Below are 24,954 nucleotides of genomic sequence, written 5' to 3'. Positions count from 1 at the left end.
CACTAGCACACGCACGCAAGGTCTCTCGCTCCCCCTCCCTCTCTGCCGTGCGCGATACAAGGTTTGAATCGCAGTCTCTGTCGCGCATGCGCGCTCTTGCTCGCTGGCTCTAGATTCCGGGAGATTTTAACTAATTTGCGGGCATCAGGGAGCCGCTATCAATATGCGCGAAACTCCCGGTACATCCAGGATACTTGAAATGTCTGCTCATATTTTATTTCTTCTCTTTAAATGTCTCATCTTCATTTTGGTTTAAAATAAGTACAGAATAATTGTGTAAACAGTTCTCCAGTCCACAAGTTGGCGCCAACACAGATTGGCTGGTCCTCAGAAAATCTTCCCCACTCCTATAGTGCACTACAATGTGGAGGGAACAATGGCGTCTCTGATCATTATAGTGCACTTCATGTACATGATGTAGTGTTTTGGGATACAGCCTTAACTGTCAGCGACTTTAAACTGGAGGTTAAAAATAGTTGTCTAAACTGGAAACTAATCAACAGGTTATCAGTCGAATCCTGGTTTATTCTGTTGTAAGGACATATGTTTTATTTATTTTTGTATATAAAGTGTGTGCAGTGTGAAATGGACGTCAGTTTTTGTGACACCAAGTTCACTGATTCATCAAACCTGGTGTTCTTTGATTTGGAGACTACTGGCCTTGGTGTGTGTTTGGTTACATGTTTAAAGATTTTCTACACTAGTTTGTATATAAATGTCCAGTATAATGTGATGTGATCTCTGCTCTGATGCACCTTAACTTACCTGTATGATGTGACCATCTACCTAAACCCAGACTTACACCGGTCAAACTGGTAGACTTTATTTCAGTTCAGTTTTATTTATATATCTCTTTTGGAGATGGATGTTGTCACAGATCAGCTTTAGAGATAAAGATTTATATTACGTAGCCACTGATCAGGAATCCAGAGGTGATTGTGTCCAAACTCCCTGAGACATGAGGAAGAAACCTTAAGAAGAATCAGACTCATCCCTGATGCCTGTTCAGGAAAGTGAGAATATAGAGGGCCGTGATCATATTACCTGATAGTGTGTGTTCAGTTTGAGAAGCTCCATCAGCTGCGTTAAAGCAGGAAAAGTTTCACTGGAGCTCCATTGACTTATCTTGACTCTGTGATCATGTCTTGTCCAGGCCCATCGTGTGACATCGTTCAGCTAGCGGCAGTGAGCGGTCATCACACATTAAATCTCTTCATGGTTCCTCGATGCCGGATGGATCCCGGGGCTTCCAGAATTACAGGCTTCAGAGTACGGCACCATCGACTATTTCTTCATCACAGGCCAGTGCTCACCAACTCCCTGAAGGAAGCCCTGGTGTCCTTCATAACCTTCCTTCGTATGTTCGGACGCCCGCTGCTGGTAGGTCACAACATACGCAGGTTTGATTGCCTTGTTCTGGACAGAGTTTTGGATGAGTTTGACCTAAAAGCAGGCTTCCAGGCTGGAATCCTGGGATTCCTGGACAGTCTCCCCTTAACCCGGCAGCTTCTTAAGGACCGTGGCATCCACAGCTTTAAGCAGGAGAACTTGGTAAAGACTGTGCTTGGGGTTTCGTATGCGGCTCATGATGCCTTGGGTGATGTCCAGGCCCTACAGAAACTTTTCTGGGCTCTCAGACCCACAACCAGTCAGATTGAGCAGCACACTTTTAGCTTGGACTCACTGCGTAGCAAACGCTTGAAAGGCACAATAAGTCGTGTGATTATCAAATCAGAGAGCTGTGGTGAACTCCCACTAGTAAAGTCCTCAAATTGAGATGATGTTTTTGGTGAAATGGGTCAACTGATCCTCCAGAACAATAAAATACAGAACGTTTTTTACAGCTGTAAGGTGATTCGGTCCATTTGAATGCATCACCAGCAAACAACAGAGTTTGTAGTGTACAATATGTCAGACTGAGCACTTTATCTTCCTTTTAAAAATATTCATGAAATTGCTTTATTTGAATAAATGTTTATTTAACTACAAACTGTTTGAATTTCAGTATGTTTTGTTCAGTATGATTTCGAATTCCACTTTTTAGGATCGAGCTTTTAATTTAACACGTTTACTTCCCATGCTCGGGTGTCGTGATGGCACAGTAGTTTTATCTTGAGCTCGTGTTACTGGTTTTACTGGTTAATCTTGGTTTGCTGGTTTCCTTCCACTTTCCAAGCGCATGCTAAAAAAAAACACCTATAAGACCCTGAGTGAGCGAATGAGTATGGGTGTGTGTGCATGGTGCCTTGCTATGAATTGGACCCATCCCCGGAGTATTCCGGACTCGTCCCGGCGTCTCTTGACAGGCTCCAGATCCACCACATCTCAGCCCAGGATAAAGCCATTACTGTAGATGAATTATTGAACCTGTGTTATACAAGTTAACTAAAATATGACACTGTAGGCAGAGGAATTCATACAGAATTGTAGTTTATTAGGGTTTATGTAGCGTTTCGGCAGCCTCATGCCACAGTAGATTAAAAAATGCTAATCCATGCTTTTATTCCAAACCTTCACTGGAAGTAGCAAACACTGAAATCGGATTGAGGCGCAGACTGAGGAACTTGGACGGAACCTTCTTGGGCGAACTCACGTAAAAGTGCACAGAGTTTACAGTAAACAAATATTAAGATTAATCCCAATTAATCCCAAAGAGCAGTATCTGGGAAAGCACAAAGACTCTCAGAGGGACTTGTAGAGAGGACGGTTTGTACCAGTTACAGCTTTCACACTCATACAAACACGAGTCATGTAAAAACACTATCAGCAACTTGATCACCGCTTTCCTCTTTCACAGTATACAGTATATCTGTCAAAGCAGCCTGTTAGACAGAGTAAACCTACTATATCAGCAGATAAAAGAGTGTAAAAGCAGTTTAGCTTTTTGGAAAAAAAGAAAAAAAATAATCTAAATTTTCCAGTAGATATTTTTTTTAATAATTAAAAATTCCCTGAATTGTGTTTCACTTGTGTGAGAGTGACAAGATTGCAGACGGAGCATGTGCTTCTTTGTTTTGTAGATTAAAACATTTCCCGGTGAAGAATTTCTTTCCCTTACATTAAGCATAACCTTAATGCAAGCTGTAATGATGATCCGTCTGGATGTTAATTTTAAAGTCAGCTAGTTATTAAACATAAAACATGCATCTGCGCATTCAAATGATGAATCTAATTGTAGTGCGCGATGTGACATCGGCCGTGTGAGTGGGCTGCTTTTTTTTTTTTTTTTTTAAAGCGCATGCTTTATAATTAATTAATAAGGAGGAGGGGAAAAAAAGTCATAATCGATATAACTTTCGAGTAACTTTTCTTCAGGCACACACAAAAGCAATCTTGATTTTGTCATGCTCTGTCTTTAAATATGTCCTTAATATGTTCGTAATGAGAAACTGGCACTTTATCATTTCATCATCCTGTTATTAAAATATAAATACCTCGATTCAGACACTATATGGTTTAAAGGAAGGGACCACAAGCAAAGGACACCTCCTGTGTGTGTGTGTATATATGTATATGTATGTATGTGTGTGTGTTTGTATGTGTGTGAGAGAGAGATCTCACTAGACTGATTCCTATCAGTTGGTATATTGCTGAAATGTGTGTTCTATCCTCAGTGGTTCTTTTCCCTTTGGAGTTGCTGCTGAATAAGGAACATTAAAACAAAAGTAAACGTTTAAAACTACATACTGAACTTATCAGTGAGAGCAAAACACATCCTGTTTGCTCTGGATCACATCCGTGCTTAGAGAAGACAGCAGGCCCGAAACATCGTCATCCCAGAAGATGATGTCACCTGCAGTGTGACGCTCTCATTGGCTGAGATGAACAGCACAGAACCCCTGTGCAGCATGATGTCTGACAGAGCGCTGGCTTCGCCCTGAATCACTAACAGGATGGATGCACAGTCCAACGGGCTCATTGTGTACTGCTTTAGGGAGGGAGGGACCTGGAGGTAGAACACAGCACAAATGTCCATCTGTACTTGAGGTCAAAGGCAGGAATCAGCAAAGACGTATTAAAACGGGACAGATTTATGCGGTCAGTTTTAAATACGCGGGATAGTTCTTTACTAGCAAATACAGCAAAATACAGTAGTGCAAATACAGCAAAGGTGATATTTCTCATTTAGTCATGGCTGATTGGCAGCTTCCTCCTATCATATGACAGTTACTGACCGCTTCGGGTGGTATATCGCTCAGTAGTAGGTTAAGACGTTGGACTTCTGACCGGAAAGTTTTTTTTTTTGCATGTTTGTCACACTTTAATGTTTCAGATCATGAAGCAAATTTAAAAATTAGTCAAAGATAACAAGTAAACACAACATGCAGTTTTTAAATGAAGCTTTTTATTATTAAGGGAAAACAAAATCCAAACCTACATGACCCTGTGTGAAAAAGTGCTCCCTAAACCTAATAACTGCAAGCAGGAGTTTGCGATAACTTGCAATGAGTCTGTTACAGCGCTGGGGAGGAATTTTGGTCGACTCATCTTTGCAGAATTGTTGTAATTCTGCCACATTGGAGGGTTTTCGAGCCTGAAGCGCCTTTTTAAGGTCATGCCACAGCATCTCAACAAGATTCAGGTCACTCCAATGCCTTCATTTTGTTTTTCTTCAGCCATTCAGAGTTGGACCTGCTGGTGTGTTTTGGCTCATCGTTCTGCTGCAGAACCCAAGTTCGCTTCAGCTTGAGGTCAAGAACAGATGGCCGCACTTTGTCCTTTAGGATTTTTTTGTAGACAGCAGAATTCTTGGTTCCGTTAATCACAGCAAGTCTTCCAGGTCCTGAAGCAGCAAAATAGCCCCAGACCATCACACTACCACCACCATGTTGTACTGTTGGTATTATATGATGTTCTTTTTCTGAAACGCAGTGTTACTTTTACACCAGATTTAATCACACAGGGTCATGTAGGTTTGGATTTTGTTTTCCTTTAAGAAATAAAAAGCTTCATTTAAAAACTGCATGTTGTGTTTACTTGTCTTATCTTTGACTAATATTTAAATTTGTTTGATGATCTAAAACATTAAAGTGTGACAAACGTGCAAAAAAAAACAAAAAAAAAACAGGTAAGGGGCAAACACTTTTTCACACCACTGTGTATATATAATATACAGATATTATAAATGAGTTAACTGTGACAAATGAGTCACTCTGGATAAGGGCGTCTGCCAAATAACATACATTTTAAGATGATGATGAAGCTTTATCCTGGTCAGGGTTGCACTTTGGATCCTATCCTGGGAACACTGAGTGCATTGTGATTGGACATCAGTCTACCACAGGACACTACACACATTCATTCATTCATTCATTCATTCATTCATTCATTCATTCACTCACTCAATCAATTTATCACAGCCAATCCATGTAATACATGTTTTTATGAGTTTGGAGGAAACCAGTAAACCTGGAGAACATGCACAGAAACCTGAGCTCCTAAAAACCAGGGACTATGAATCTGTGACGCGACACTACACTACTACCCACTGCACCAATAGAAACACTTAAACTTCAGTTCCTCAGACACACAAACACCCCATAGACATAAAAACTGACTATAAATACACAAATGGATTAGAGAGACAATGGTCTCAAACCCTCTCAAGCCTATAGCTTGTGAACACAGTGTGACGTACCTGTATCCTCATGACGGTGAAGTCTGATACAGGTGGGTCGTACATGTGAACGCAGGGGTCTGAAGGGTCCTGAACTGAGGGAAAGATTTTGGCACTGGCTGGAGCAGGACTGTAGTTCAACATTTCACACAACGTGTTCACATCGATGTATTTCGGGGTCAGTCCAGCACGCACTGTGTTATCTGAACAGGCCATGCACTCGATGCAGTCTGAAAGACGGAAGAATTAAAGTCAGTATTTTGCCATTTTCTGAAAAGCTTTTCATTACAGAAACAACACTGTACAATGAACAAGCAGCCCAAGCCAGGCATATTATTAACCTTCCAGCATTTTGACCATAACAATTGTTTCCTCTAAGCAGACAATGGCTTGGAGAAGATGCATGTTCCCAAAGCTGTTCTCTGTGAGCTTCTGAAATGTTTGCTGGGGTTCATATAATGCCTTGTAATCATATGAACTGGAAAAATCCAATGGGGCATATAAATGATCTTACAGAGGTCGTTAAGCCTCTTCATGGTTCTTCAACGCAGAATGGAGCCTGGGGCTTCTAGAATTACATGCTTCAGATACCAGTCAGTTCTAACTGATGCTTTGTCAGGGGCAGTTGAAACTCCTACCTCTGACACAATGTGACTTTCACACTTTATATATATATATATATATATATATAGTAGCTTTAGATTTAACCCTACAAGTTCAGTTTTGTGTCACATTCAGTAACCGAACCTTCTAAAATTGTTCCAAATAAATAGCCAAAAAGGAGATAGTAACCTCCAGACAGGTAGGCATGAGGTTCATTTGCTCCCAGAAACATGGCTTGTCTTGGTTTCAGCACGATATGGTTCAGGAAGTAGATGGAGAAACAGCCGATATCACCCGGGTACTGGGAGTGGAGCCGAAGCAGCAGCTCTCCGTTATTGGCTGATGTGTCTTTGCCTGCAGCCTCTACAACAAAACAGAGTATGAAGAAGAATAAATTTCTTCATTTCTGTAACAAATACAGCTGGTGTAGTCTCAAGGGGCACAAGTTACAGCTAGAAGTGTCATCTCAAGATTTCTGACCTTCTTCAGAGACTCTTTTCACCAGCATGTTCAGCTGATCTACAAAAACTTTCTTCTCACAGTTCATCATCCTGCTGAAGCACTTCTTCAGGGCAAGACAGGCACGTGCAGGGTTATCCCTGCTGCACTGCAGCTCATCTGCTGCCTCATTACCTACCAGAGCATGGAATTCTGGGACATCTGGAAAAACCAACAAACAAAAAAACCCCACAGATTCAGCAAAATGCCCTGCAGTGATGAGAACATTCCAATACACACACTAGACTTACAATACTCACTGTAGCAATGTACTGTGATGCAATATGATGTTTAAAGACACTTACTTTTGAGAAAGGAAATGATTTCCTCCAGTGGGCGAAAACCACAGAGGCCTTCAAACTCAGTCAGTGCAATCGCCATCTCGGGCTTATGGTTGTTGTCAGGGTAGTGCTCAGGGAATTGGGCATGTAGCTTAGCTGCTAGCTCCTGAGACATATTTATGGACTTAACAGATTGCTGGAAATATGTTTTAGGTATAATACATTGTATTTTACTATTTATTAATATACAATGTATATTAATAAATAGTAAAATACAATGTATTATACTATTTATTAATATACTAAACTCACTCTGTTGGGATGAGCTTGGATGGATAGCGCAGTGTTGACTGACAGCACTTTGAACAGGAACGGGAGCTGTCCGTGGAATGTGTCTTTGACCTTTGACCCCAAACATGCTGGGTAATCAGCGATCCACTGCCCTAGTGTCCTCTGCGATATTCTGTTGTCTTTGATAAGAGCATCTCCCTTAGGGTGGGCACCCATCCAAAGCTAATAAATAAGCATACACTGTATATTACAACAATATTACTCCAGAGACAAACTGCAGATCAATAAACAAGTGTAGACTTTTATTTATTGTGTCATGTTAAAACCCAGAGCCAGCCAAGATACAAATAAACAGTCTGAGTGTTGTATATAAAAAAAAAAACATTTAATGATTATATATGTCAAAAGAGTTGCGTTTCACACACACTACACCTTCACGCAGACCCCACTTGACTTTTTGCTATTTAAAGAGCCACTATTGACCTTTAAGTGTGTCTCGCAGGAGGGGTTCCATTATTTTAAATAGACCTTACATTTATTTTAGGATCGAGGCCAAGACGAGAATAGAAACGGCACAAAGACAAAGCCTAATTATGGATTTGTTCAGCTAAAAGGCATTCGTCCATTCAATTCACATTAACAGTATAGCACTTTTAACAATACATTTTGTCAAAAAGCAGCTTTACAGAGCTCTGGATGTTGATTTAGATCACAAATAAGCAAACCAGAGGTGAAATTAACAAGTAAAACTCAAGAAAACTTAACTTATAAGAAAGTGGGATTAAAACTAATTACTCTTCTACAACGATGTACTATAAATCCGAACAGTAGTAAGTGTGTTGAAAAGATAATGCTGTATGAATGTTTTCTGAATAGGACTGTTGGGATGAGCACAAGGACGTCTTTATGATTCTAGCAGCAGTTCATTGGTTGAAGTCTACAACTATCCAGGTGAGATGATCCACTGAAGCAACACATGCCTTGGAGTTTTAAATTAAATTATAGACATTGCTTAACAAATACTATCTGAAAAAAATCTTTAATTAAAACCTTGACGAGGCATTCATTCTAACTATTAACAAAAATAATAAAAAAAAAATCAGTGACGATTTTTTCTTTACCTTTAACTGATAAAAAAAAACAAAGGTTTTTTTCTGCCACTAAAGGGTTGCAGTTGATAGGCCTATTAGTGTAGTAACGTTTAGGTCTAAATGTATGTGGACACCTGACCATCACACCCATATGTGGTTCTTCCCCCAAGCTATTGCCTCAAAGCTGGAATTACACAGTTGTCTAGAATGTCTGTGTATGGTATAGCGTTACAGATTCACTTTCACTGGAACTAAGAGGCCCAAACATGATCCAGCATGACAATGCCTCTGTAAATAATGTAAGCTCCTTGAATACATTGGAGTGTGAGAATTTAAGTTTCCTGACCTCAACTATACTGCAGATCAATAAACGAGTCTTATTAGGTACCGTTAAAACCAAGAGCCATCCAGAATACAAATAAACAGCCTGAGTGCCCAATAATTAAATTGTTAAATCATCTTTTGTTATGTATCTGAACACCGACTACACTACAAACCTCCTCACTCAATGTTTACATTTATATTTAAAGCATTTTGCAGACGCCCTTATCCAGAGCGACGTACAGAAATGCTTAAATCTCTATCATTGCATACGTTAACTCTGCTAGGTTACATACTTAAGATACCATGAGTCTAAAAATTTTTTTGTTTGTTTTTTATATACATTTATGCAGCAACTGGGGAAAAAAGTGCTAGATGAAGTGTTTCTAGCAGTTTCTTTTCATGTCTGTTGCATATATCACTGTCTGATCACTAATGCTTTTGTAGCCGAATAATCACAAATCCAGGCTCCAATATCTGGTGGAAAGCCTGGCGCTTATTTATAACAGCAAAGAGGTGAAAAAAATAAATCTGGAATGGGATGTTCAGCAAGCACATTTAAGTGTGATGGTTTGGTGTCCAGATACAGTACTTTTTATACCAAAGCATTGTATGTGACAAAATTCTGGCTTGATGAGCAGGAAACCCTGGATCGGTGATCAGCTCTAAGAGGAGCATGTGCTTACCTCTGCGTATGGTTTGTCATCCTGTATGACAGTTTGAGGATCTCCACCCAGGACCAGCTTAGCCACCTCACTGTCCAGCCCTAACTTCCCCCAGGCATAGTTTTGGACCACGCATGACAGCGGAAACACTGTGGACACAAAAAAAGACTCATGTTTGATGTTTTTACGTGTATCACACACTGTCCTGTGCAGTTCTGATATAGAAAAAGCATTTAATAAGCGAATAACAGGCTTTCCAGTGTCGCACTGCGCATGTTCCCAGTGACAGTGGCATATGTGACTTGTAATGCTATTGCTAATGATTACCTCAGTGACAGTGGCATATGTGACTGCTATTGCTAATGATCACCTTAGTGACAGTGGCATATGTGACTTGTAATGCTATTGCTAATGATCACCTTAGTGACAGTGGCATATGTTACTGCTATTGCTAGTATTTACCTCAGTGACAGCTGCACTGCGCTAAGGAAACCAACTGCACATCAAAACACACAGTCACTAAGACACACACACACATAGCGCCATAATGTCCTGACGGCTTTCATCTCATCACTGACGTAAAAACAACAACAATAACAAAAACAAAAAAACAAAAAAACAACACAAACAAAGATGAATGAAAAACAGACGGAATCGTAGAGCAAACCCACCTCTCACCTCCTCCATGTCTGCAACGCGGCGCTCGGGCTGCTGTGACGTCACACGGCTGACGTCAAAACCGGAACTCGACCGTGCTTACAATATAGATAAAGATATAATATTTTTACCCCAAAAAGCCTTTACAAACAACCTTTATTTTATTGATGTTTTGTTACGTGTAAAAAAAGAATAGTTTTCCATTTATAAGAAAGGCATAGCTTTTATTTAAAAAAAAAAAACATATATACATATATATACATACTCTATGCTGTACTTGGTGGAGAAAAAAAAAAGCTCTTATGGATATTTAAATCTCGACAGAGTGAAAAATATCAATACAGATTTGTATTGTTTACGTGCACACTGGTGACGCACTCTTCAGTCGTTTGCGCATGCGCACCGTGTAACAACTGCGGAAGTGAGGAGAGCCCGCGAGCGTCCACAACTGTTACGGTTTCTCGTCAACTTTCGTCAAAATGTCAGGTTTCGACAGTAACGCGTTCGAAAACGCAGCAGACGTCAATCCCTTTCAGGTAGGACTGTAGGATTTGTTGGGTTAAACTTTGTACATTTCCCTGCACACCAAGTTTGAGTCAGATTTCTCAGAAAGCCAATGATATGGGTTTTAGGCTCAGGTCCTTGTTTGATTGACGTGATCGTGAGCCAATCAGCTTTCGACGTTACTTTTGTAGGCTGACTGAAATGTAAGGAAGTGGAAATGCTTGGCGCAGTTTTTGTCATTTTACAAAGATGACAACGCCTGTGATATGAGAACGTGTTTGTTATTATGGTGTTTACACATAACGTACTATATCATTCAGTCCGTTAAGATCTTGGTGAACCTGAGACTGACTGGTTTATGCTGTAGGCCTTTAAGCCTGTTGCGCCAGAATAACGATAAAAACACTACAGCTGCTTAACAAACCGGAAGCCGCAATTTCCATAGTTTTCATATCATCATCATCATCATCATCATCATTATTATAATAATTATTAATCTTTTTATTAATGTGTTTATTATTATTATTATTATTATTATTATTATTATTATTTATTATATCCAATCATAATATTTATTATTGTTGTTGTTGTTATTAATAAAAATAGTATTTATTTATGATCATATCCAACAATAATAATAATTAATTGTTTTTATTAGCATTATATATATATTATATTTATTATTATTTGCTAATAATTTATTTTATTTTATATATTTATTTTATATATAATATTCATTTTATTTATTATTAGTAGTAATAATAATACTATTTATTATTATTATTATTATTATTATTATTACTATCATCATCTTCAGCCTATACTGCCTTATTTTCATGAAACGGTTTGTTGTAATATAATAATATTGTTTGTATGAAATTAAAATTTCTCCCATCTATTACCACCCAACACATAATAATAATAATAATAATAATAATAATAATAATAATAATAATAATAATAATAATACTGTGTTTCTAAAGCACTTTTAAAACAACCAAAGCTGAACACAAAGTGCTGTATATCATAAAATACAGATAATAAAGTAATTAAATAGTAACAAAATAAAATAATAACAGCAATAAATTAGAATTAAATGAAAACCAGGGTATTAGAATGCATTTTCAACCGGTTTTAAAACAAGAAAACAGTGGGTGCCTGTCTGATGTACAGAGGAGACCAAGAGGGCTCGGTCTCCTCTAAGCTTCCTATTTTACCTTTTGGTGTCCAGAAGCAATTGATAAGCTGACCTAAGAGAATGGGCAGGACTGTAGGGGTGCAGTAGTTCTGTAAGGTATGTAGGGGTCTATGTCGGGGTCCATTTAAAGACTTAAAAACAAATAAAAGCACTTTAAACTGAACCCAATAATACACCGGCAGCCAGTGAAGTGAGGCCAAAATTGGTGTTATATGGTCATACTTCCTTGAACCAGTCAAAAGACATACAGCAGCATTTTGGACTAATTGAAGGTGAGAAAGACAGGACTGGCTAAAACCAATATACAGTTCGGTACAGTAATCCAATAAAGATGTAATAAAGGCACGGATTACCGTCTCAAATCGTTGCCTGCGCACAAGAGTTTTTATTTTTGCCAGATGGTGAAAAAAGCTGGACTTCAACACTACATGATATCTAACCGTTATCCAAGAAAACAAACCTTTTTCTTTCCACTTCCTGAAAAGAAGTTGTAACTGTCTAGTAGATTATTTACATGTGGAACAGAGGTTGTCCACATAGATAGATAGATAGATAGATAGATAGATAGATAGATAGATAGATAGATAGATAGATAGATAGATAGATAGATACTTTATAGTCATTTCACTGGGCACAACAAACTTAATTGTCAGTCCTTATGGTGCATAAAATAGACATAAAAACATATTGCACTTGTAAACAATGTATTATAAATGTCAACGACTTGAACGATAAAAGTCAAGTTTAAATATTCGGTGTCTTCTGTACAGATACAGATTTGTGGTAAAAATGTGTGTGTGTATATATATATAATATATATATAGGCAGGAGTCTATGAAGTAGTGCAAATAGTTCTGAACATTCAGTAGTGGTGTTTTTTTGGTGTTCAGTTCCCTAATGGAGTTGGCTTTGTTTGCACAAATAAAACACCACCTTATAGACACAAAGGAAAAGATTTGTCATATTGTAAGAATCAAGAACCAGGCAGATTGTGCAGCGTTAATAACATAAAGTACGCAGTGTTTTACAGTCCATGAAACTCATTTTGTTTATTTTTTTCTACACCGTATGACTTGTATGCATGTATGCATGTGTATGAGCTTGTTTTTCAAAAATATGGGACATTAGCGTACGACCTTCTATAAGAGCATAAAATCTACAAGGCTTAGACTAATTGGTTAGCAGAATTATTTCCACTCGAGGGTTCTCTTTTCTGTTCTATCACATGTAATAATAATTAAGAATATATATTTATATTTAGCTAAACTGTTCATTTGTGTGTGTTTTGGTCTTTTCCTCTTTTTGTACCCCTTCAACCTGAGGTGCAAGAAATTCTTTCAGAAATCCCTTATTTTATAGGTGTCCATTTTTTGTGGTCTGATGAAATGTTCGTTTGTCTTTACTTTACGTTACTCACATCCTGGAACAGGAGAATGGAGCAGGTGGCTTTCTCTTTCTCTCCTGAACACTGCTATGGGAAGTGAACATGCCTCTTATCGTCTTTGTGACGTGACTACTCAGTGTTTGCTTTTAGGGCGTGAGCGATACAAAAATAAAGTTAATGGGTTCAGTGGACTTGCCAGTTATTTAATCTGGCAATTTGGTATTAATAAAAAAAATTTAGTTTGTAGACCAGAACATGGCCTGAGCTGTATCTATCACTTGAAAGAAAAGAAAAGAAAAATCTTGGCCCTCTCGTATTGTTGTGCAACTTTGAAAACGAACACCACTTTAACTCCATGCGAATTCTTCCACATGTGACCCGAGACGACTCCATCTCACGGAAGTGTTGAAGATGGCGTGAGGTTAATGTGTAGCTCTGAATTCCTCCTACGCTGGAATTCAAAGACTATGAATGTTTTATGAACATTATGCCTCATTATGCCTCCTTATGCTTTGGTATGAAAATGATATTGTAACAAGTCTTTGCATTTATTGTTTAGTAGATCTAAAGTGTTTCGTGTTGTATAATGAACTTAAACTTGGGCTTTACAACCAGTGAAGGATCTAAATTGCGACCTTATGAATGCTGCAGTAGATCCCATCCAGCATCAGGATTAACGAACATTTAAGAGTCAAGTGCACCTCAGTGAGTCAATATTAAATGTTAGATGATAAGAGGGTTAAGCATGCTTGTCCTGCACAGCGTATGTATTTTGAGTCTGGTTTGTTCCTATTAAATAAACCCAGTTTGTGAGCTCTGCATGTCTGAGAGCTGAATCACGGCATCCTAATAAACTGTGATAATTTGTCTCTTTCAGGATCCCTCGGTCACACAAATGACCCATTCTGGAGATCATCTGCATCAGTACCAGCCTTTCCCTGACAATAACTCTGTAAGTATTCATAAAGGAGTAAGTAATATCTCACACGAAACGATGTCTGATAGTCCATCAGGAGGTGAAACCCGTGTGGGGGCGAGGTGTGCAGGTGGGATCCAGTGTGATGCGAAAAAAGTTTTAAAGCTCGCACACTGAGCACATTTACTCCAGTGTGATTGTTCCTGCGACCCCGACGGCATTAATCCCTCGATTCTTCTTTTCTTGTCGTAATTGGTTACAACCCAGCCGCAGGTTACTTCACTTCTAGAACAAGTGCAGACCCGAGTACAAATTGCAGTCACATTCACGGCTCAGGTTTGGTATCACGGTGCGTTTCCAGTCCGGTGACTGCTTCTGTGTTACCAGTTGTTTTTTTTTTTTTTGTAACTTATTTATTTCTATTCTAAAATAGAGCCAGCTAAGTTGGAGCTCACAGACAGATAACACTTTCTCTTAGGAAACAGAAGGGTTACAAACTTTATCTTTGCAATGCATTATCCAGTCGTTGGTGTTAAGTCTATAAGCTGACTGCTCTTGTGTGTGTGTTGTTAATTATGTGTAGGGAGATCTGACAGGCACTACCGTCCCAGCCTCTACTGTCCCGTCCCAGCCTGCCGTGCTGCAGCCCTCCGTGGAGCCGAGCCCTCAGGTCAGCATCACGCATGGTGCAGTGCGGCAAACGCTTGTTTAAAAAAAAAAAAAAGCAGTATAACGAAATAGCTGTTTGTGGACTCTTCCACATCCTGATACACTTAAGCTGAATGTTTGTGAAAGCACTGCAGCTGACTCCCATGTGCCGCTCCCACAGGCAGCCGCAGCCGCAGGCCAGGCCAATCTGCTGAGACAGCAAGAGGAGCTGGAGAGGAAAGCGGCCGAGCTCGAGCGCAGAGAACAGGATCTGCAGAGCAGAGAGCGGATTACAGGTAGTCCTCGCAGCCTCCGTAGCGGACGTGCACACAGCACCTGATCAAATCAGCTGATTAATGGAAACAGACGTTCCTTGTGGTATCAATAATCTATATTCCACTTCCTCTGCACAGGAAAAGAGAACAACTGGCCTCCGTTACCCAGAGTCTTTCCCATAAAGCCGTGCTTCTACCAGGACTTCTCAGAGGAAATCCCAGAGCAGCACAGACGCCTGTGTAAAATGATGTATTACCTGTGGATGTGTATGTGTTTACGACTTCTCATATACAAACAGTGTTTTACGTGCATGTCTTTACCCGAACTTTGGCTGGCAGTCAGTTCATTAGATTTCCACGGTAATAAGAAGTGTGTCTCACGTCCGATTCTTCATATACCCCCATAAAATGACAGTGTAGCTACAGAAATGTGCTTTGGACGTTTAAAGAAATGTAAACAACAATCGTACTGTGTGTGTGTGTGTGTTATTATATACGGGGTAGTTAACAGTGGAACTATTTAACAAGTCACATGTTTTAAGTTAAATAATAAACCAATACGTTTTTCTGTTTTTTTTTTTGTAAATCGGTACGTTTTATGCCTCACACCTCCAAGGTTCAATTCCCCCCCCCCCCTCCACCCGTCATGCATGTGGGACAAAAGTATGTTAGTGACGGCTCTAGTGGACCGGGAAACTAAAAATTGGGTCAGCAGTAACACCCAGATCTCACACTACACATGAGAACAATTAATGTGAGCAGAATTACAGTTGATTTGGAGCCAATGACTATTAAATAATTTCAAAAATAAAGCTTTAAAAATAAAAACGTAGCATTCATTCAAGCAGGTAGTAGCTTCTGGTGGATCTGTTATCATCATACAATGAAATCTGGCAATGGGATGTGACCCAAATGCATTATTTTTCCCTCTGGTCGTGTCAAAAGGAGACCAGGGCAAAGCTTATAGACAATTATAGATATTGTAAATGTGTATGTCGGGATTCTGCATATCACATGGCGGGTGGTGTGAATTTGAACTAGTTACAAACCTTTTAAAATGTGTTAAACAACAGATTAGATTAGATTACATCAGATTTAGGTTGAAGGTTCTCCAGTAAGGCAGGATTAAAATTCCTCAGAATGGGTGTGACAGCTGCTTGTGTTAAAAGCAACAGAGATCTTCTAACCCGAATCAAACGAGTTACTCGTCACACCCAAACTATCCAGATCTATTATATACTTCATTATTCTGCTCTCATTTCATGCCGTCTTATTGTCCCTTCTTTCCGTGTCTTCCTCTCAGTGTATTGTGTGACATTGTTTCTAAACGTCCTGGCGTGTTTGGCTTTCTTCACTGCTGATGCCGGTAACGGAGTGGATTTTGGGCTCTCCATCCTGTGGTTCATCCTCTTCACCCCCTGCTCCTTCCTCTGCTGGTTCCGGCCCATCTACAAGGCTTTCAGGTGAGGATCATCACAGCCTTAAGCATCCATATTAACCTGGGAACCGTATTTGAATTATTAAAGGTGGGGTGCACGATATTTGAAAAAAAAAATGCTTCAGAAAACCGAGTCGGGCCGACAGACAAAACAAACGTGTAGCCAATGAGCAGAAAGGGGCGTGTCTTGTCAATATGCGGCGGAGAGAGTGTTCAGTACGCATGTCTGACGTTAGCAGAAAGCGATTGAAACATTGACATGGTGGATACCTGCCTCGGGTTCTAGGTGTTGAACGTCATCTTCCGCGTGAAACAGAGATGAACCTTTTACGGTACAACGCACGGTACTACAACACCACATGTGTATTACCATAGTATTACTCATTGTGTTCATTTATTGATAAAAATATCCCTCTGCCATCTGCCCCAGCAGGTTCCGCCATAATAGTTGCCTGGGTTACGTATGTATGTGTGGGGCGGAGCTATCAAAACAGGGGTGACACCCATTTGGGTTAGGGGCGTGTTTGTGTAGGTGATTTCAAATGTCAACATTGGCTTCCAAACATCGTGCACCGCACCTTTAATGTCTTTTAGATGGGAAATGCTTTTGTCGTATTCTGTGACTGATGTATTGTTTTCTCTTTTAGGAGCGACAGCTCTTTCAGTTTCTTCTCCTTCTTCTTCATCTTCTTCGCCCAAATCGCGGTGCTGATCATCCAGTGTGTCGGTATACCTAAATGGGGCAACAGGTGAGTGCGCAAACTCCTACAACCTGTCCGTTTCTTTCTCTTTATTCTAGACAGAATATCTGCATGGGAGAGGTGTGAGGACGTGCGTCTCCCGAACATGAAAGTTGTTCGTTATTTACATGACTTTTAAATAATTCTTCACATAGAATCAACTTGAAAGAAAGGTTGTTGCGGTATGGAGACGATTCCATTAAAGGTCTCGGAGAGAGATGACTTTACTCATATTACTATATTGTTTTATTGGTCAGAAGGTGCGGAAGAATCGTTTATAACAGCACAGCTCGGACCGCAGGTGTACATTAACTAATATGACATCTCTGTAGGGAGGAGTTATGAAGCGACTCGATGATGTCACGTTAACAGGTGGTATAATCTTGATCTAAGGAAGTTTCTGGAAGGAGATATATAAGGAGTCATATTCCAGACATGAGAGGAATCATCAGGCCAGACGAGCTGCATTCATCCGTCATCCTAACTGAAAGCGGGAGAATAAAAGAGGTTAACAAGGAAACGACTAATTGTAGCATCTGTATGTTTACGGATGCTACAATAAGGGAACTAATTAACTTAAACGGTCCACAACATGGTTTGATGATGATTCTTTATTTTTGGGAGGAAAAAAAAAACAAATCGCTTGAAAATAATTAAGCATAAAGGTGTTCTAGGAATAAAAAGCACTGTATGGACAAAAGTTTATGGACACCGTACTATCACATCCATGTGTCCTTGTCGAACATCTCATTCTAGATTTATATCCCATTTACTGTTATAATACACTCCATTCTTCTAATACGGCTTTCCGCTAGATGTTGGAGCGCGACTGTGAGGATTATTCAGTTGTAAAAGCGTTCGTGAGATCAGACACTGATGCCGTATGAGTGATGATGAGGTCTGGGGTTCAGTCAGTGTTCCAGTTCATCTCAGAGGTGCGGAGTCAGAGTCGAGGCTCCGTGCAGGACACGAGTTCATCCTGACTGACCTTAACTCGCCATGTCTTCATGGAGCTCATGGTCATGCTGGAACAGGGTCTGAGCATCTCGTTCTACTGAAGTGAAATCAGAAAGATTTTCTAGACGACCTCAGGCTTTGTGGAAACAGCAGGGCTGAGATGGTCAGGTGTTCACGTACCTTTGGCAGAATGTGCTGCTGTTGGAAAATATTTGTCAGAAGATATAGTGTGAAAATGGAAGTTTTTATTATTGTTTTTTTTGGTAGAGCTGTCGGTTTCCATGTAAGCGCATTTATTTTAAAGGTGCCCTTCCACACAAAACCGTTTTTACTTGTATTTTTTTTTTATATATGTGTTCGGCCCAGATGTGTTTGTGTTGTGTCGGGAATGTAAAAATGAACTGCTACCTCCCCGGGCAGCTCTAGCCACTGAAAAGAAATAAGGGGAGAAATCAGAGGTCAGTTAGAAATGCGTAAAGAGTGACGTAGAAATGATGGAGCTCATTACTATTCATGAGCTCTCCCACTCGAGACCACGCCCACAGAATTCGTGTAGCTCAGTGACTTTCCTATACAGCAAGGATGGCTGAACGTCAATATACCCGAAGAAGCCGTTCTGCCGCAATTCCATGTGATTGTAAACAAAGTTCCTCTAGCCTAGGCTACTTATTGCGCTGGGTGAATGAATAGTCACGCTCTCATATCCTAGCGGTTAGCCAATCGGAGCCAAGCAGCATAGCTCATTGAATATTAATGAGAAATCGAGCTGAGTCTTCCTGCAGGCTTTCTGTACCACACTAGAATGGCTTGAAACAAGGTAACCAAGGCATTTTTTTTCCACAAAAAATGTTAGAGTCCACGGTAAACGTCAGACATGACCACATACATGAAATACGTGTGGCAGGGCATCTTTAAGCTGTTGTTGTTGTTGCATAAATAGCTTGTTATTTTCGTAAAGTGCGAATCATTCATTTTAGTTTTTTTTTTTTTTCCGTCCTTCATAGAAGCGTAATGATAATTTTCTAACCCAAAGATCTCCTTTTATAGCCTCTCCCTTGTGGAACTGGTGTCTTGTATCTCTAAAGCTTTTGCTCTGTTTTTGCTGGAAGTCTCCATCTCCTTCTCCTTACTTTAAACCTCTTTTCTGCTCTTTCTTCCTCTGTGTCTAAAGTAGGTCTCTCTCTCCCTCCCTGCATCTCTCTATCGCATCAGTGTCGTTTTTGTTTTTTCTCTCCTGTTTCATTTATCTTCATCGTGTCGGTCATATTTTTGAACTGTTCAGTTATTAAATGATATTTCTTCTTATACTCCCGCTGTCTCGTCCATAGCGGATGGATTTCGTCTTTCACCATGGTCTCCAGCCACCTGGCTGTGAGCGCAGTGATGTTCGTGGTTGCGGTGTTCTTCACCGTGTGCGCCGTGCTATCGGTCGTCCTTCTTAAAATGGTACGTCTCGTATCTGAAGTTTACTGTTACGCGTCCGGTCCAATTTCAGAATTCTAGAGTTCCTACTGAGTCGTCTCTGTGGCTGTTTTCAGGTTCACTCCCATTACCGCCACACCGGTGCGAGCTTCCAGAAAGCTCAGCAGGAGTTTTCTCAGGGCGTCCTCACCAACCGCACGTTCCAGACCGCAGCAGCGACCGCAGCCACCTCAGCAGCCCAAAGTTCCTTCCAGAGGAACTAATTTCAGCAAGAAAACAGCATGACCAGAGCCACAGTGCCGTAGCAGGCTGTGCAGCTCCCACCTATAATGCTTTAGCCTCCGGACTGCAGAGACAACACTTTTAGGAGTTCACATAAAGATGTATGTGAAGCTGAGGGGATGAAGTTACAGCACTCGGTATGGTGGCTGAATATCTGTATGGATGCTTTCAGTTTGAATGTGTTTTGTGATATAGATGTATGTATTTTTTTTTTTTGCTGTAAACTAAATTAAAAGTTAGCCACGACTGTTTAGCCACAACAGAATCATTAGGGTGTCCGGATCACAGAACGACAATGAACAAAAGACCTTTTCTCCTGTGTCCTGTCTGTTTAAGCAGCTTAGTTCGCTTTGCATTTGGCTAAAAATTTGTTCTTCTTGAAGCTTTTTTTTTTTTTTTTTTTTTAAAGTAACACTTCCAAACAAAATTTAGTGTGCCTTGTAATTTCAGCCTTATCGTATCCATTCGTTTAACACATTCTGTCAAAGTGCCATTCATTTAACTATTGTGTTCATTCCACTGCCAAATGTACAAACCAACGAATTATTTTGAAACAGCGATGGAAGCTAAAGTTTCATGGTTTATCACGTAAAGATTCGATCAGATATCGACCAAAACACATCGTCCTTACCTTCGGTTCATTTTTAAATACTGCTAAATTACATAACTTACGATGAAGGATAACTATCCGAATGCTGGTGTCTGAGCTCTGCTTTGCTTGTAAATATATCAAGAGATTTAATATTATCTAAAGTCGAGTAATTGCGGCGATCTACGCTTTACGCAAAAAAAAAGTTTTAGCATGTTTGAATTTTCTAAACAGAAATGCGTAGAGGTTTTTTGCACCTTAAAGAAGGGATTAAATTGTGTATGTGGTCTGTATTTTTCTTAGTGATTTAAGCAAATAAAAAAAATAAACTGAATACTTGTTTTAATGCCTCTTAATTAATGGTGCTTGAAAAGCAACATTCTTGTCATCTTGCATACTGAGATATTCTTCTTCCGGACAAAACTTCAGCACGTAACTTGTCCCGCAGCTTTTGTCCTAGACCCATGAATGAGGTGTCAAATTGACCGGCTCACTGAGGAGAGGTGTGCTATGACTTTTATAAGTGATCTAACCAACGATGTTTGCATAGCGGACGAAAAAGCGGCCAAGAAAGTCCCATAGACTTGAATAGGAAATTCACAAAATTTCACCCTAGCAACCGAGTGCCGAGATTTGCCAAGCACCATTCACGTTTTCTTCAGGAAATGTACATTCTAGTTGTTTAGTTAGTGTGTTGGATTGTAGAGCAAGAACCACACACACACACAGTGATAAAGGAATAGCGCTTTCAAAAAAGTTAAGACGAATTACCAAAAAATGTATTTTTTTTTCTTAACAACATATTTTACACTGCACTGTCACATCATTGTACAACAACGAAAATAGCAGTATGAGTCCGTAGCACAAGGTCAAAATCGAACGACAGTATTCAGAAAAACGGCTTCGTTATTACGGAAAATAGTTTAGTTTTTTACATGACATCAGTGTTTCCTTTTTAAATTCTATAGAAAATGTGCAAATGAAGTTTTAACGGTTCAGCTAACGTTCGGCATCTTCATCCCCGAAACACTTACAAACACTAGCAGAATTTCTGACTGTCACGTTAACGTTCGTTCGTATGAGACGACACTTGTACACGGAAACGGATCTGGCGTCGGACGGGAGGAGCCACGGAACAGAAAGCTGGTGGGGGATTCACCAAAAAAAAAAAACCTTTAAAAATCACTGCTTTCCTTTTATAAAATAAAATAAAATGAAAAAGAAACACAGGACATAGTATAAAAAGTGTCTTTTGGAAATGTAGAAAGGACAAAATTCGGTGCATTTTCATACAAGTTCTGCTTCAGGTCAGAAAAAACTTGACATCATTCGGTTTGTGCTTCCGCTCGTACAGACGGTCCACTCGTGAGCAGAGGAGGTGTTAAAGCCGACGCTCTTCGCCGTCCGTGTACTGCGACTACGGCACTGTAGAACTGATGCAACAAATTATTTTAATTAAGAAAAATAGCCTTTACATCCAACTATACATATCAGTATCTCATCTGTATGTCATTTCCTGTCATATAATTTATGATGCATATTTTGAGTTTCATGCTACAGGTTTCCCCTGGAACGAGCACACGAGCGTCATCGTCTCTCCGTGGTCCAGGGGACGTATTCGTTGTTCGATCTGAAACCAAAAAGGCGACGTCCATTCTCACGAACATACACGTACTCCCTTTTTTACGCGGAAGGAAACGTGAACGTGAACGGCATGGCCGCTTTAAAGGGAGTCCGGACAAATGTAAAGAAGAAAAAATATATACATACAGTATGTACGTGTACATATACGTAGAAACAAACACAAAAAATACCCATATGAAGTCGCGAAAAACTACAACATTAAAAATATCCAGTTTCCTCGAGAGTACTTGATTTACGATGCTTTTCCTCCGCAAACGTTTAACCCCGCTGCTGATCCGGAGAAACGTGCGACCAAAAACACGTCCTCTCTGAAAATAATGTGTTCTTGGTTCCTTTTAAAGTCACGAGTCTTTTCTCAGAGTTTATGTTGAGTGTGTGTTGACGCTGGTTGATGCGTTCAGGCCGTCGTGATGGCGTTCAGGTCTTTCATCAAGCCCTCCAGATGTGCCATTTCTTCTGACAGCTCATCTGTCCTGTAGGCCTTAGAGAGAAAGAGAGAGAGGGGCATGCAGGGGAGCGGCGGGGTTAGAGTTATGGCCACGGCAAAGGATGTGGTGTGAGAGAAGACGAGGCAGCGAGAGACACGGAGTGTGTGATGAACGATGGAGGTAGATACGAGTGCGGGTGGAGAGGACGGAGGATGGAAAAGGGGGAACCGGGAGACATGTATCAGTGGAACTGAGGTGAAGAGTAAAATGGATAAACACACACACACACACACACACACACACACACACACACACACACACACACACACACACACACACACACAGGGTTTGACAAAGCAGTGAGAGTTGATAGGATGGAATTGGATATTGTCATTATCCATACAGATCGAGTGATTTAGTGTGGGTTTAGTCGGTAAACAGTTTGAATTAAGCCAAGCGGCAAAACCGTGTAAAAAAAAAAAAAAGAAAAAGAAAAAAAGATTGAGGTTTAGGAAAAAGATTCAGCATTTAAAGAACAATAAAGTGGATAGCTAGAGAACGTGAGTGCTTGTGATGGAGAATGATGAACTTACAGACTCTTTCTGTGGCAGCATCTTGCTGGTTTCTGATTGGTCAGGAGCGCTGGGCACGGTGACGGCCACGGGAGCGCGAGCTCTGCTCAGGGTGCCAATACATGCCGCCTTCACACCGGGAACTGAAACAGACAGGCGACGTAAAATGATTTGGATGACTTGTGGCACTTATTAGCCACCGTTAGCATGTGTGTGTGTGTGTGTGTGTGTGTGTGTGTAGTGTTGGTTTGCAAACCTGGTGGAGGCATGAGCACGGTGCAAGGCAGGGCAGAACTGGGTGTGCCGTGAGTGGACACGGTGACAGTGGGCACGGTGAAGCTCTTCATGGGGTGTGTGGGGTGGATGTGGGCTGTGGGAGGTTTATAGCAGTGCGCATCGTCATCTTTAATCAGAACCTCTGTGTGCTGCAGGTCAGCTGGGCTGGAGGCCACCGGCAGCTCGGAGGAAGGTGGCTGAGTCCTTACTGATTCTAAACACACACACACACACACACACACACACACACACACACACAGAAGGAAGGATGTTACAGAACACCCTGCCACAGCTGACTGGTCATGATGCACAGTGACAGGGGGTGAGATTATGGAGGTAAATCTAATGAGAACATGAACAATCAGAAATCAGTGAAAGACAGTTTACACTAACTAAAGGAGCACATTCCAGTTCTCTCTCTCTCACATACACTCACTATGTCTCTCTCTCTTTCTCCGTCTCTGCCTGTCTCTCTCTGTCTGTTTGTCTCTCTCTCAGTCTCTCTGTCTGTTTCTCTCTCTCTGTCTCTCTCTCTGTTTCTCTTTCTCTCAGTTTCTCTCTCTCTCTCTCTCTCTCTCTCTCTCTCTCTCTCTCTCTCTCTCTCTCTCTCTCTCTGTTTCTCTCTTTCTCTTTCTCAATCATGCGTTCGCTTGTTAAAAAAAAATCCCACAGTAACCTTTCTGCAACGGTGCACACTCTGTTCCCTTCCAGGAAATGATGTCATAGTTTCTGAAGCCTCTAAGCTAACTTCCTGTACGGATATAAGTAGCGTGTTATTGTTGTTGGAACCCTCAAATGATTCCTAAGGTTAATGTTGAATAATCAAATTATTTTTCCTAATGTACTTTAAACAATAGAAATATAAACTATAAAAGCTAGCGGTGATGTTTTACAGCATGAACGTACGGCGTCATGCTCCTGGAATTTGTCAACAACGTGTAGCGTCAGGTTTCTTACACGATACACTGATATCACGACCCAGGAAGCTAGAGAGCTGATTGAGATGCGGTCACACTCGCACATCAGATCTAGAACACGATCCATCTGGAAGAACCTTTAAAGGTTCTATGTAGAGCCGTACAACGGAGTGTTTCCGTATCAGACCTGGATCTAAACTAGACACCTTCTAAGAAGCTACAAACCCTTAACGATGTAATATGTAGTCGTGACTTCCTCTTACAGGCTCATACACATGTCTCATGTCTCACCTGAAGAAGAAGGTCTGTCTACATAAGGGCCAGAGGATGAGGGTGTAGCAGGAGCCCTCAGACTGATCTGATGATGGAGGTAACCACGCGGTGGAGGATGATAGTGATGATGATGGTGATGATGAAGGTGGTCGAGAGAGTGGATGGGATGTGCACTAATAACAGCTGAGGATGTGCAAGGCGACAACACACGTAAACAACACGAGTTAAAGCAAGGATGCAGGACACAGTGCTATGAGAAACTTCACACGCTGGTTAGAAGACAAGACATTAGAAGACTTGTAATTATTCAGTAATAGAGCAGATTTCTCTAAACGTACGTTGTGGAGGCGGTGAGTCGAAGGGCATCATTATTTTGGGTCTCACTCCCCTTCTTCCTGCTAGCGTAGACACGCTCTCCTCAACCTCATGACCTGTAAACAATTCAATTGAATTTCTTTAAAACATTC

General features: G+C 40.5%; 4 protein-coding genes across 13 annotated transcripts in view; 2 read left to right on the top strand and 2 right to left on the bottom strand.

Moving 5' to 3' along the window:
* The first annotated feature begins 38 nt into the window (after positions 1-38).
* trex4 (three prime repair exonuclease 4) lies at positions 39-1,990 on the top strand. 4 transcript variants are annotated; one of them, XM_047819403.1, is made up of 2 exons: positions 39-179; positions 1,154-1,990. In XM_047819403.1, the coding sequence occupies exons 1-2, from the start codon at positions 164-166 to the stop codon at positions 1,774-1,776; spliced, it is 639 nt and encodes a 212-aa protein (XP_047675359.1). In that variant the 5' UTR covers positions 39-163; the 3' UTR covers positions 1,777-1,990. The 4 variants fall into 4 exon arrangements, with proteins under 4 accessions (XP_047675359.1, XP_047675362.1, XP_047675358.1 ...); XM_047819406.1 differs by having other exon boundaries at positions 79-201; XM_047819402.1 differs by lacking the exon at positions 39-179 and adding an exon at positions 260-664.
* mpi (mannose phosphate isomerase) lies at positions 1,959-10,308 on the bottom strand. Of its 4 annotated transcripts, none has more exons than XR_003443250.2 (10): positions 10,290-10,308; positions 10,039-10,122; positions 9,389-9,516; positions 7,312-7,512; positions 7,024-7,165; positions 6,701-6,880; positions 6,410-6,583; positions 5,639-5,847; positions 3,688-3,946; positions 1,959-2,347 (listed from the first exon to the last, which is right to left on the bottom strand). XR_003443250.2 is itself a non-coding variant. In XM_027163873.2 (9 exons), the coding sequence occupies exons 2-9, from the start codon at positions 10,052-10,054 to the stop codon at positions 3,743-3,745; spliced, it is 1,254 nt and encodes a 417-aa protein (XP_027019674.2). In that variant the 5' UTR covers positions 10,055-10,122; positions 10,290-10,308; the 3' UTR covers positions 2,414-3,742. The 4 variants fall into 4 exon arrangements, 2 of the variants coding, with proteins under 2 accessions (XP_027019674.2, XP_027019675.2); XR_003443251.2 differs by lacking the exon at positions 1,959-2,347 and adding an exon at positions 5,184-5,288 and having other exon boundaries at positions 2,414-3,946; XM_027163873.2 differs by lacking the exon at positions 1,959-2,347 and having other exon boundaries at positions 2,414-3,946.
* A 93-nt stretch (positions 10,309-10,401) lies between these two features.
* Positions 10,402-20,711, top strand: scamp2 (secretory carrier membrane protein 2). The gene is made up of 9 exons (XM_027163876.2): positions 10,402-10,560; positions 13,988-14,062; positions 14,610-14,696; positions 14,856-14,970; positions 15,088-15,216; positions 16,253-16,412; positions 17,035-17,136; positions 19,413-19,530; positions 19,623-20,711. Exons 1-9 carry the CDS (start codon positions 10,504-10,506, stop codon positions 19,767-19,769), a joined length of 990 nt encoding a protein of 329 aa, XP_027019677.1. The 5' UTR covers positions 10,402-10,503; the 3' UTR covers positions 19,770-20,711.
* A 423-nt stretch (positions 20,712-21,134) lies between these two features.
* LOC113654060 (neogenin) overlaps positions 21,135-24,954 on the bottom strand; it is a 148,230-nt gene continuing 144,410 nt past the window's right edge. For 3 of the 4 annotated variants that reach the window (XM_047819849.1, XM_047819850.1, XM_047819851.1), the window contains exons 25-29: positions 24,826-24,918; positions 24,506-24,670; positions 23,278-23,511; positions 23,043-23,164; positions 21,135-22,502 (exon numbers count right to left, since the gene is read on the bottom strand). In XM_047819849.1, coding sequence (XP_047675805.1) covers positions 22,419-22,502; positions 23,043-23,164; positions 23,278-23,511; positions 24,506-24,670; positions 24,826-24,918 — 698 coding nt within the window. In that variant the 3' untranslated portion in view covers positions 21,135-22,418. The remainder of the gene's footprint in view (positions 22,503-23,042; positions 23,165-23,277; positions 23,512-24,505; positions 24,671-24,825; positions 24,919-24,954) is intronic. The other variant, XM_047819852.1, reaches the window with a different exon arrangement.

The sequence above is a fragment of the Tachysurus fulvidraco genome, chromosome 10 (assembly GCF_022655615.1).
Source record: "Tachysurus fulvidraco isolate hzauxx_2018 chromosome 10, HZAU_PFXX_2.0, whole genome shotgun sequence".
Classification (NCBI taxonomy): Eukaryota; Metazoa; Chordata; class Actinopteri; order Siluriformes; family Bagridae; genus Tachysurus; species Tachysurus fulvidraco.
Note: the sequence above shows the minus strand (reverse complement) of the source record. Positions and strands in the feature narration are given on the sequence as shown.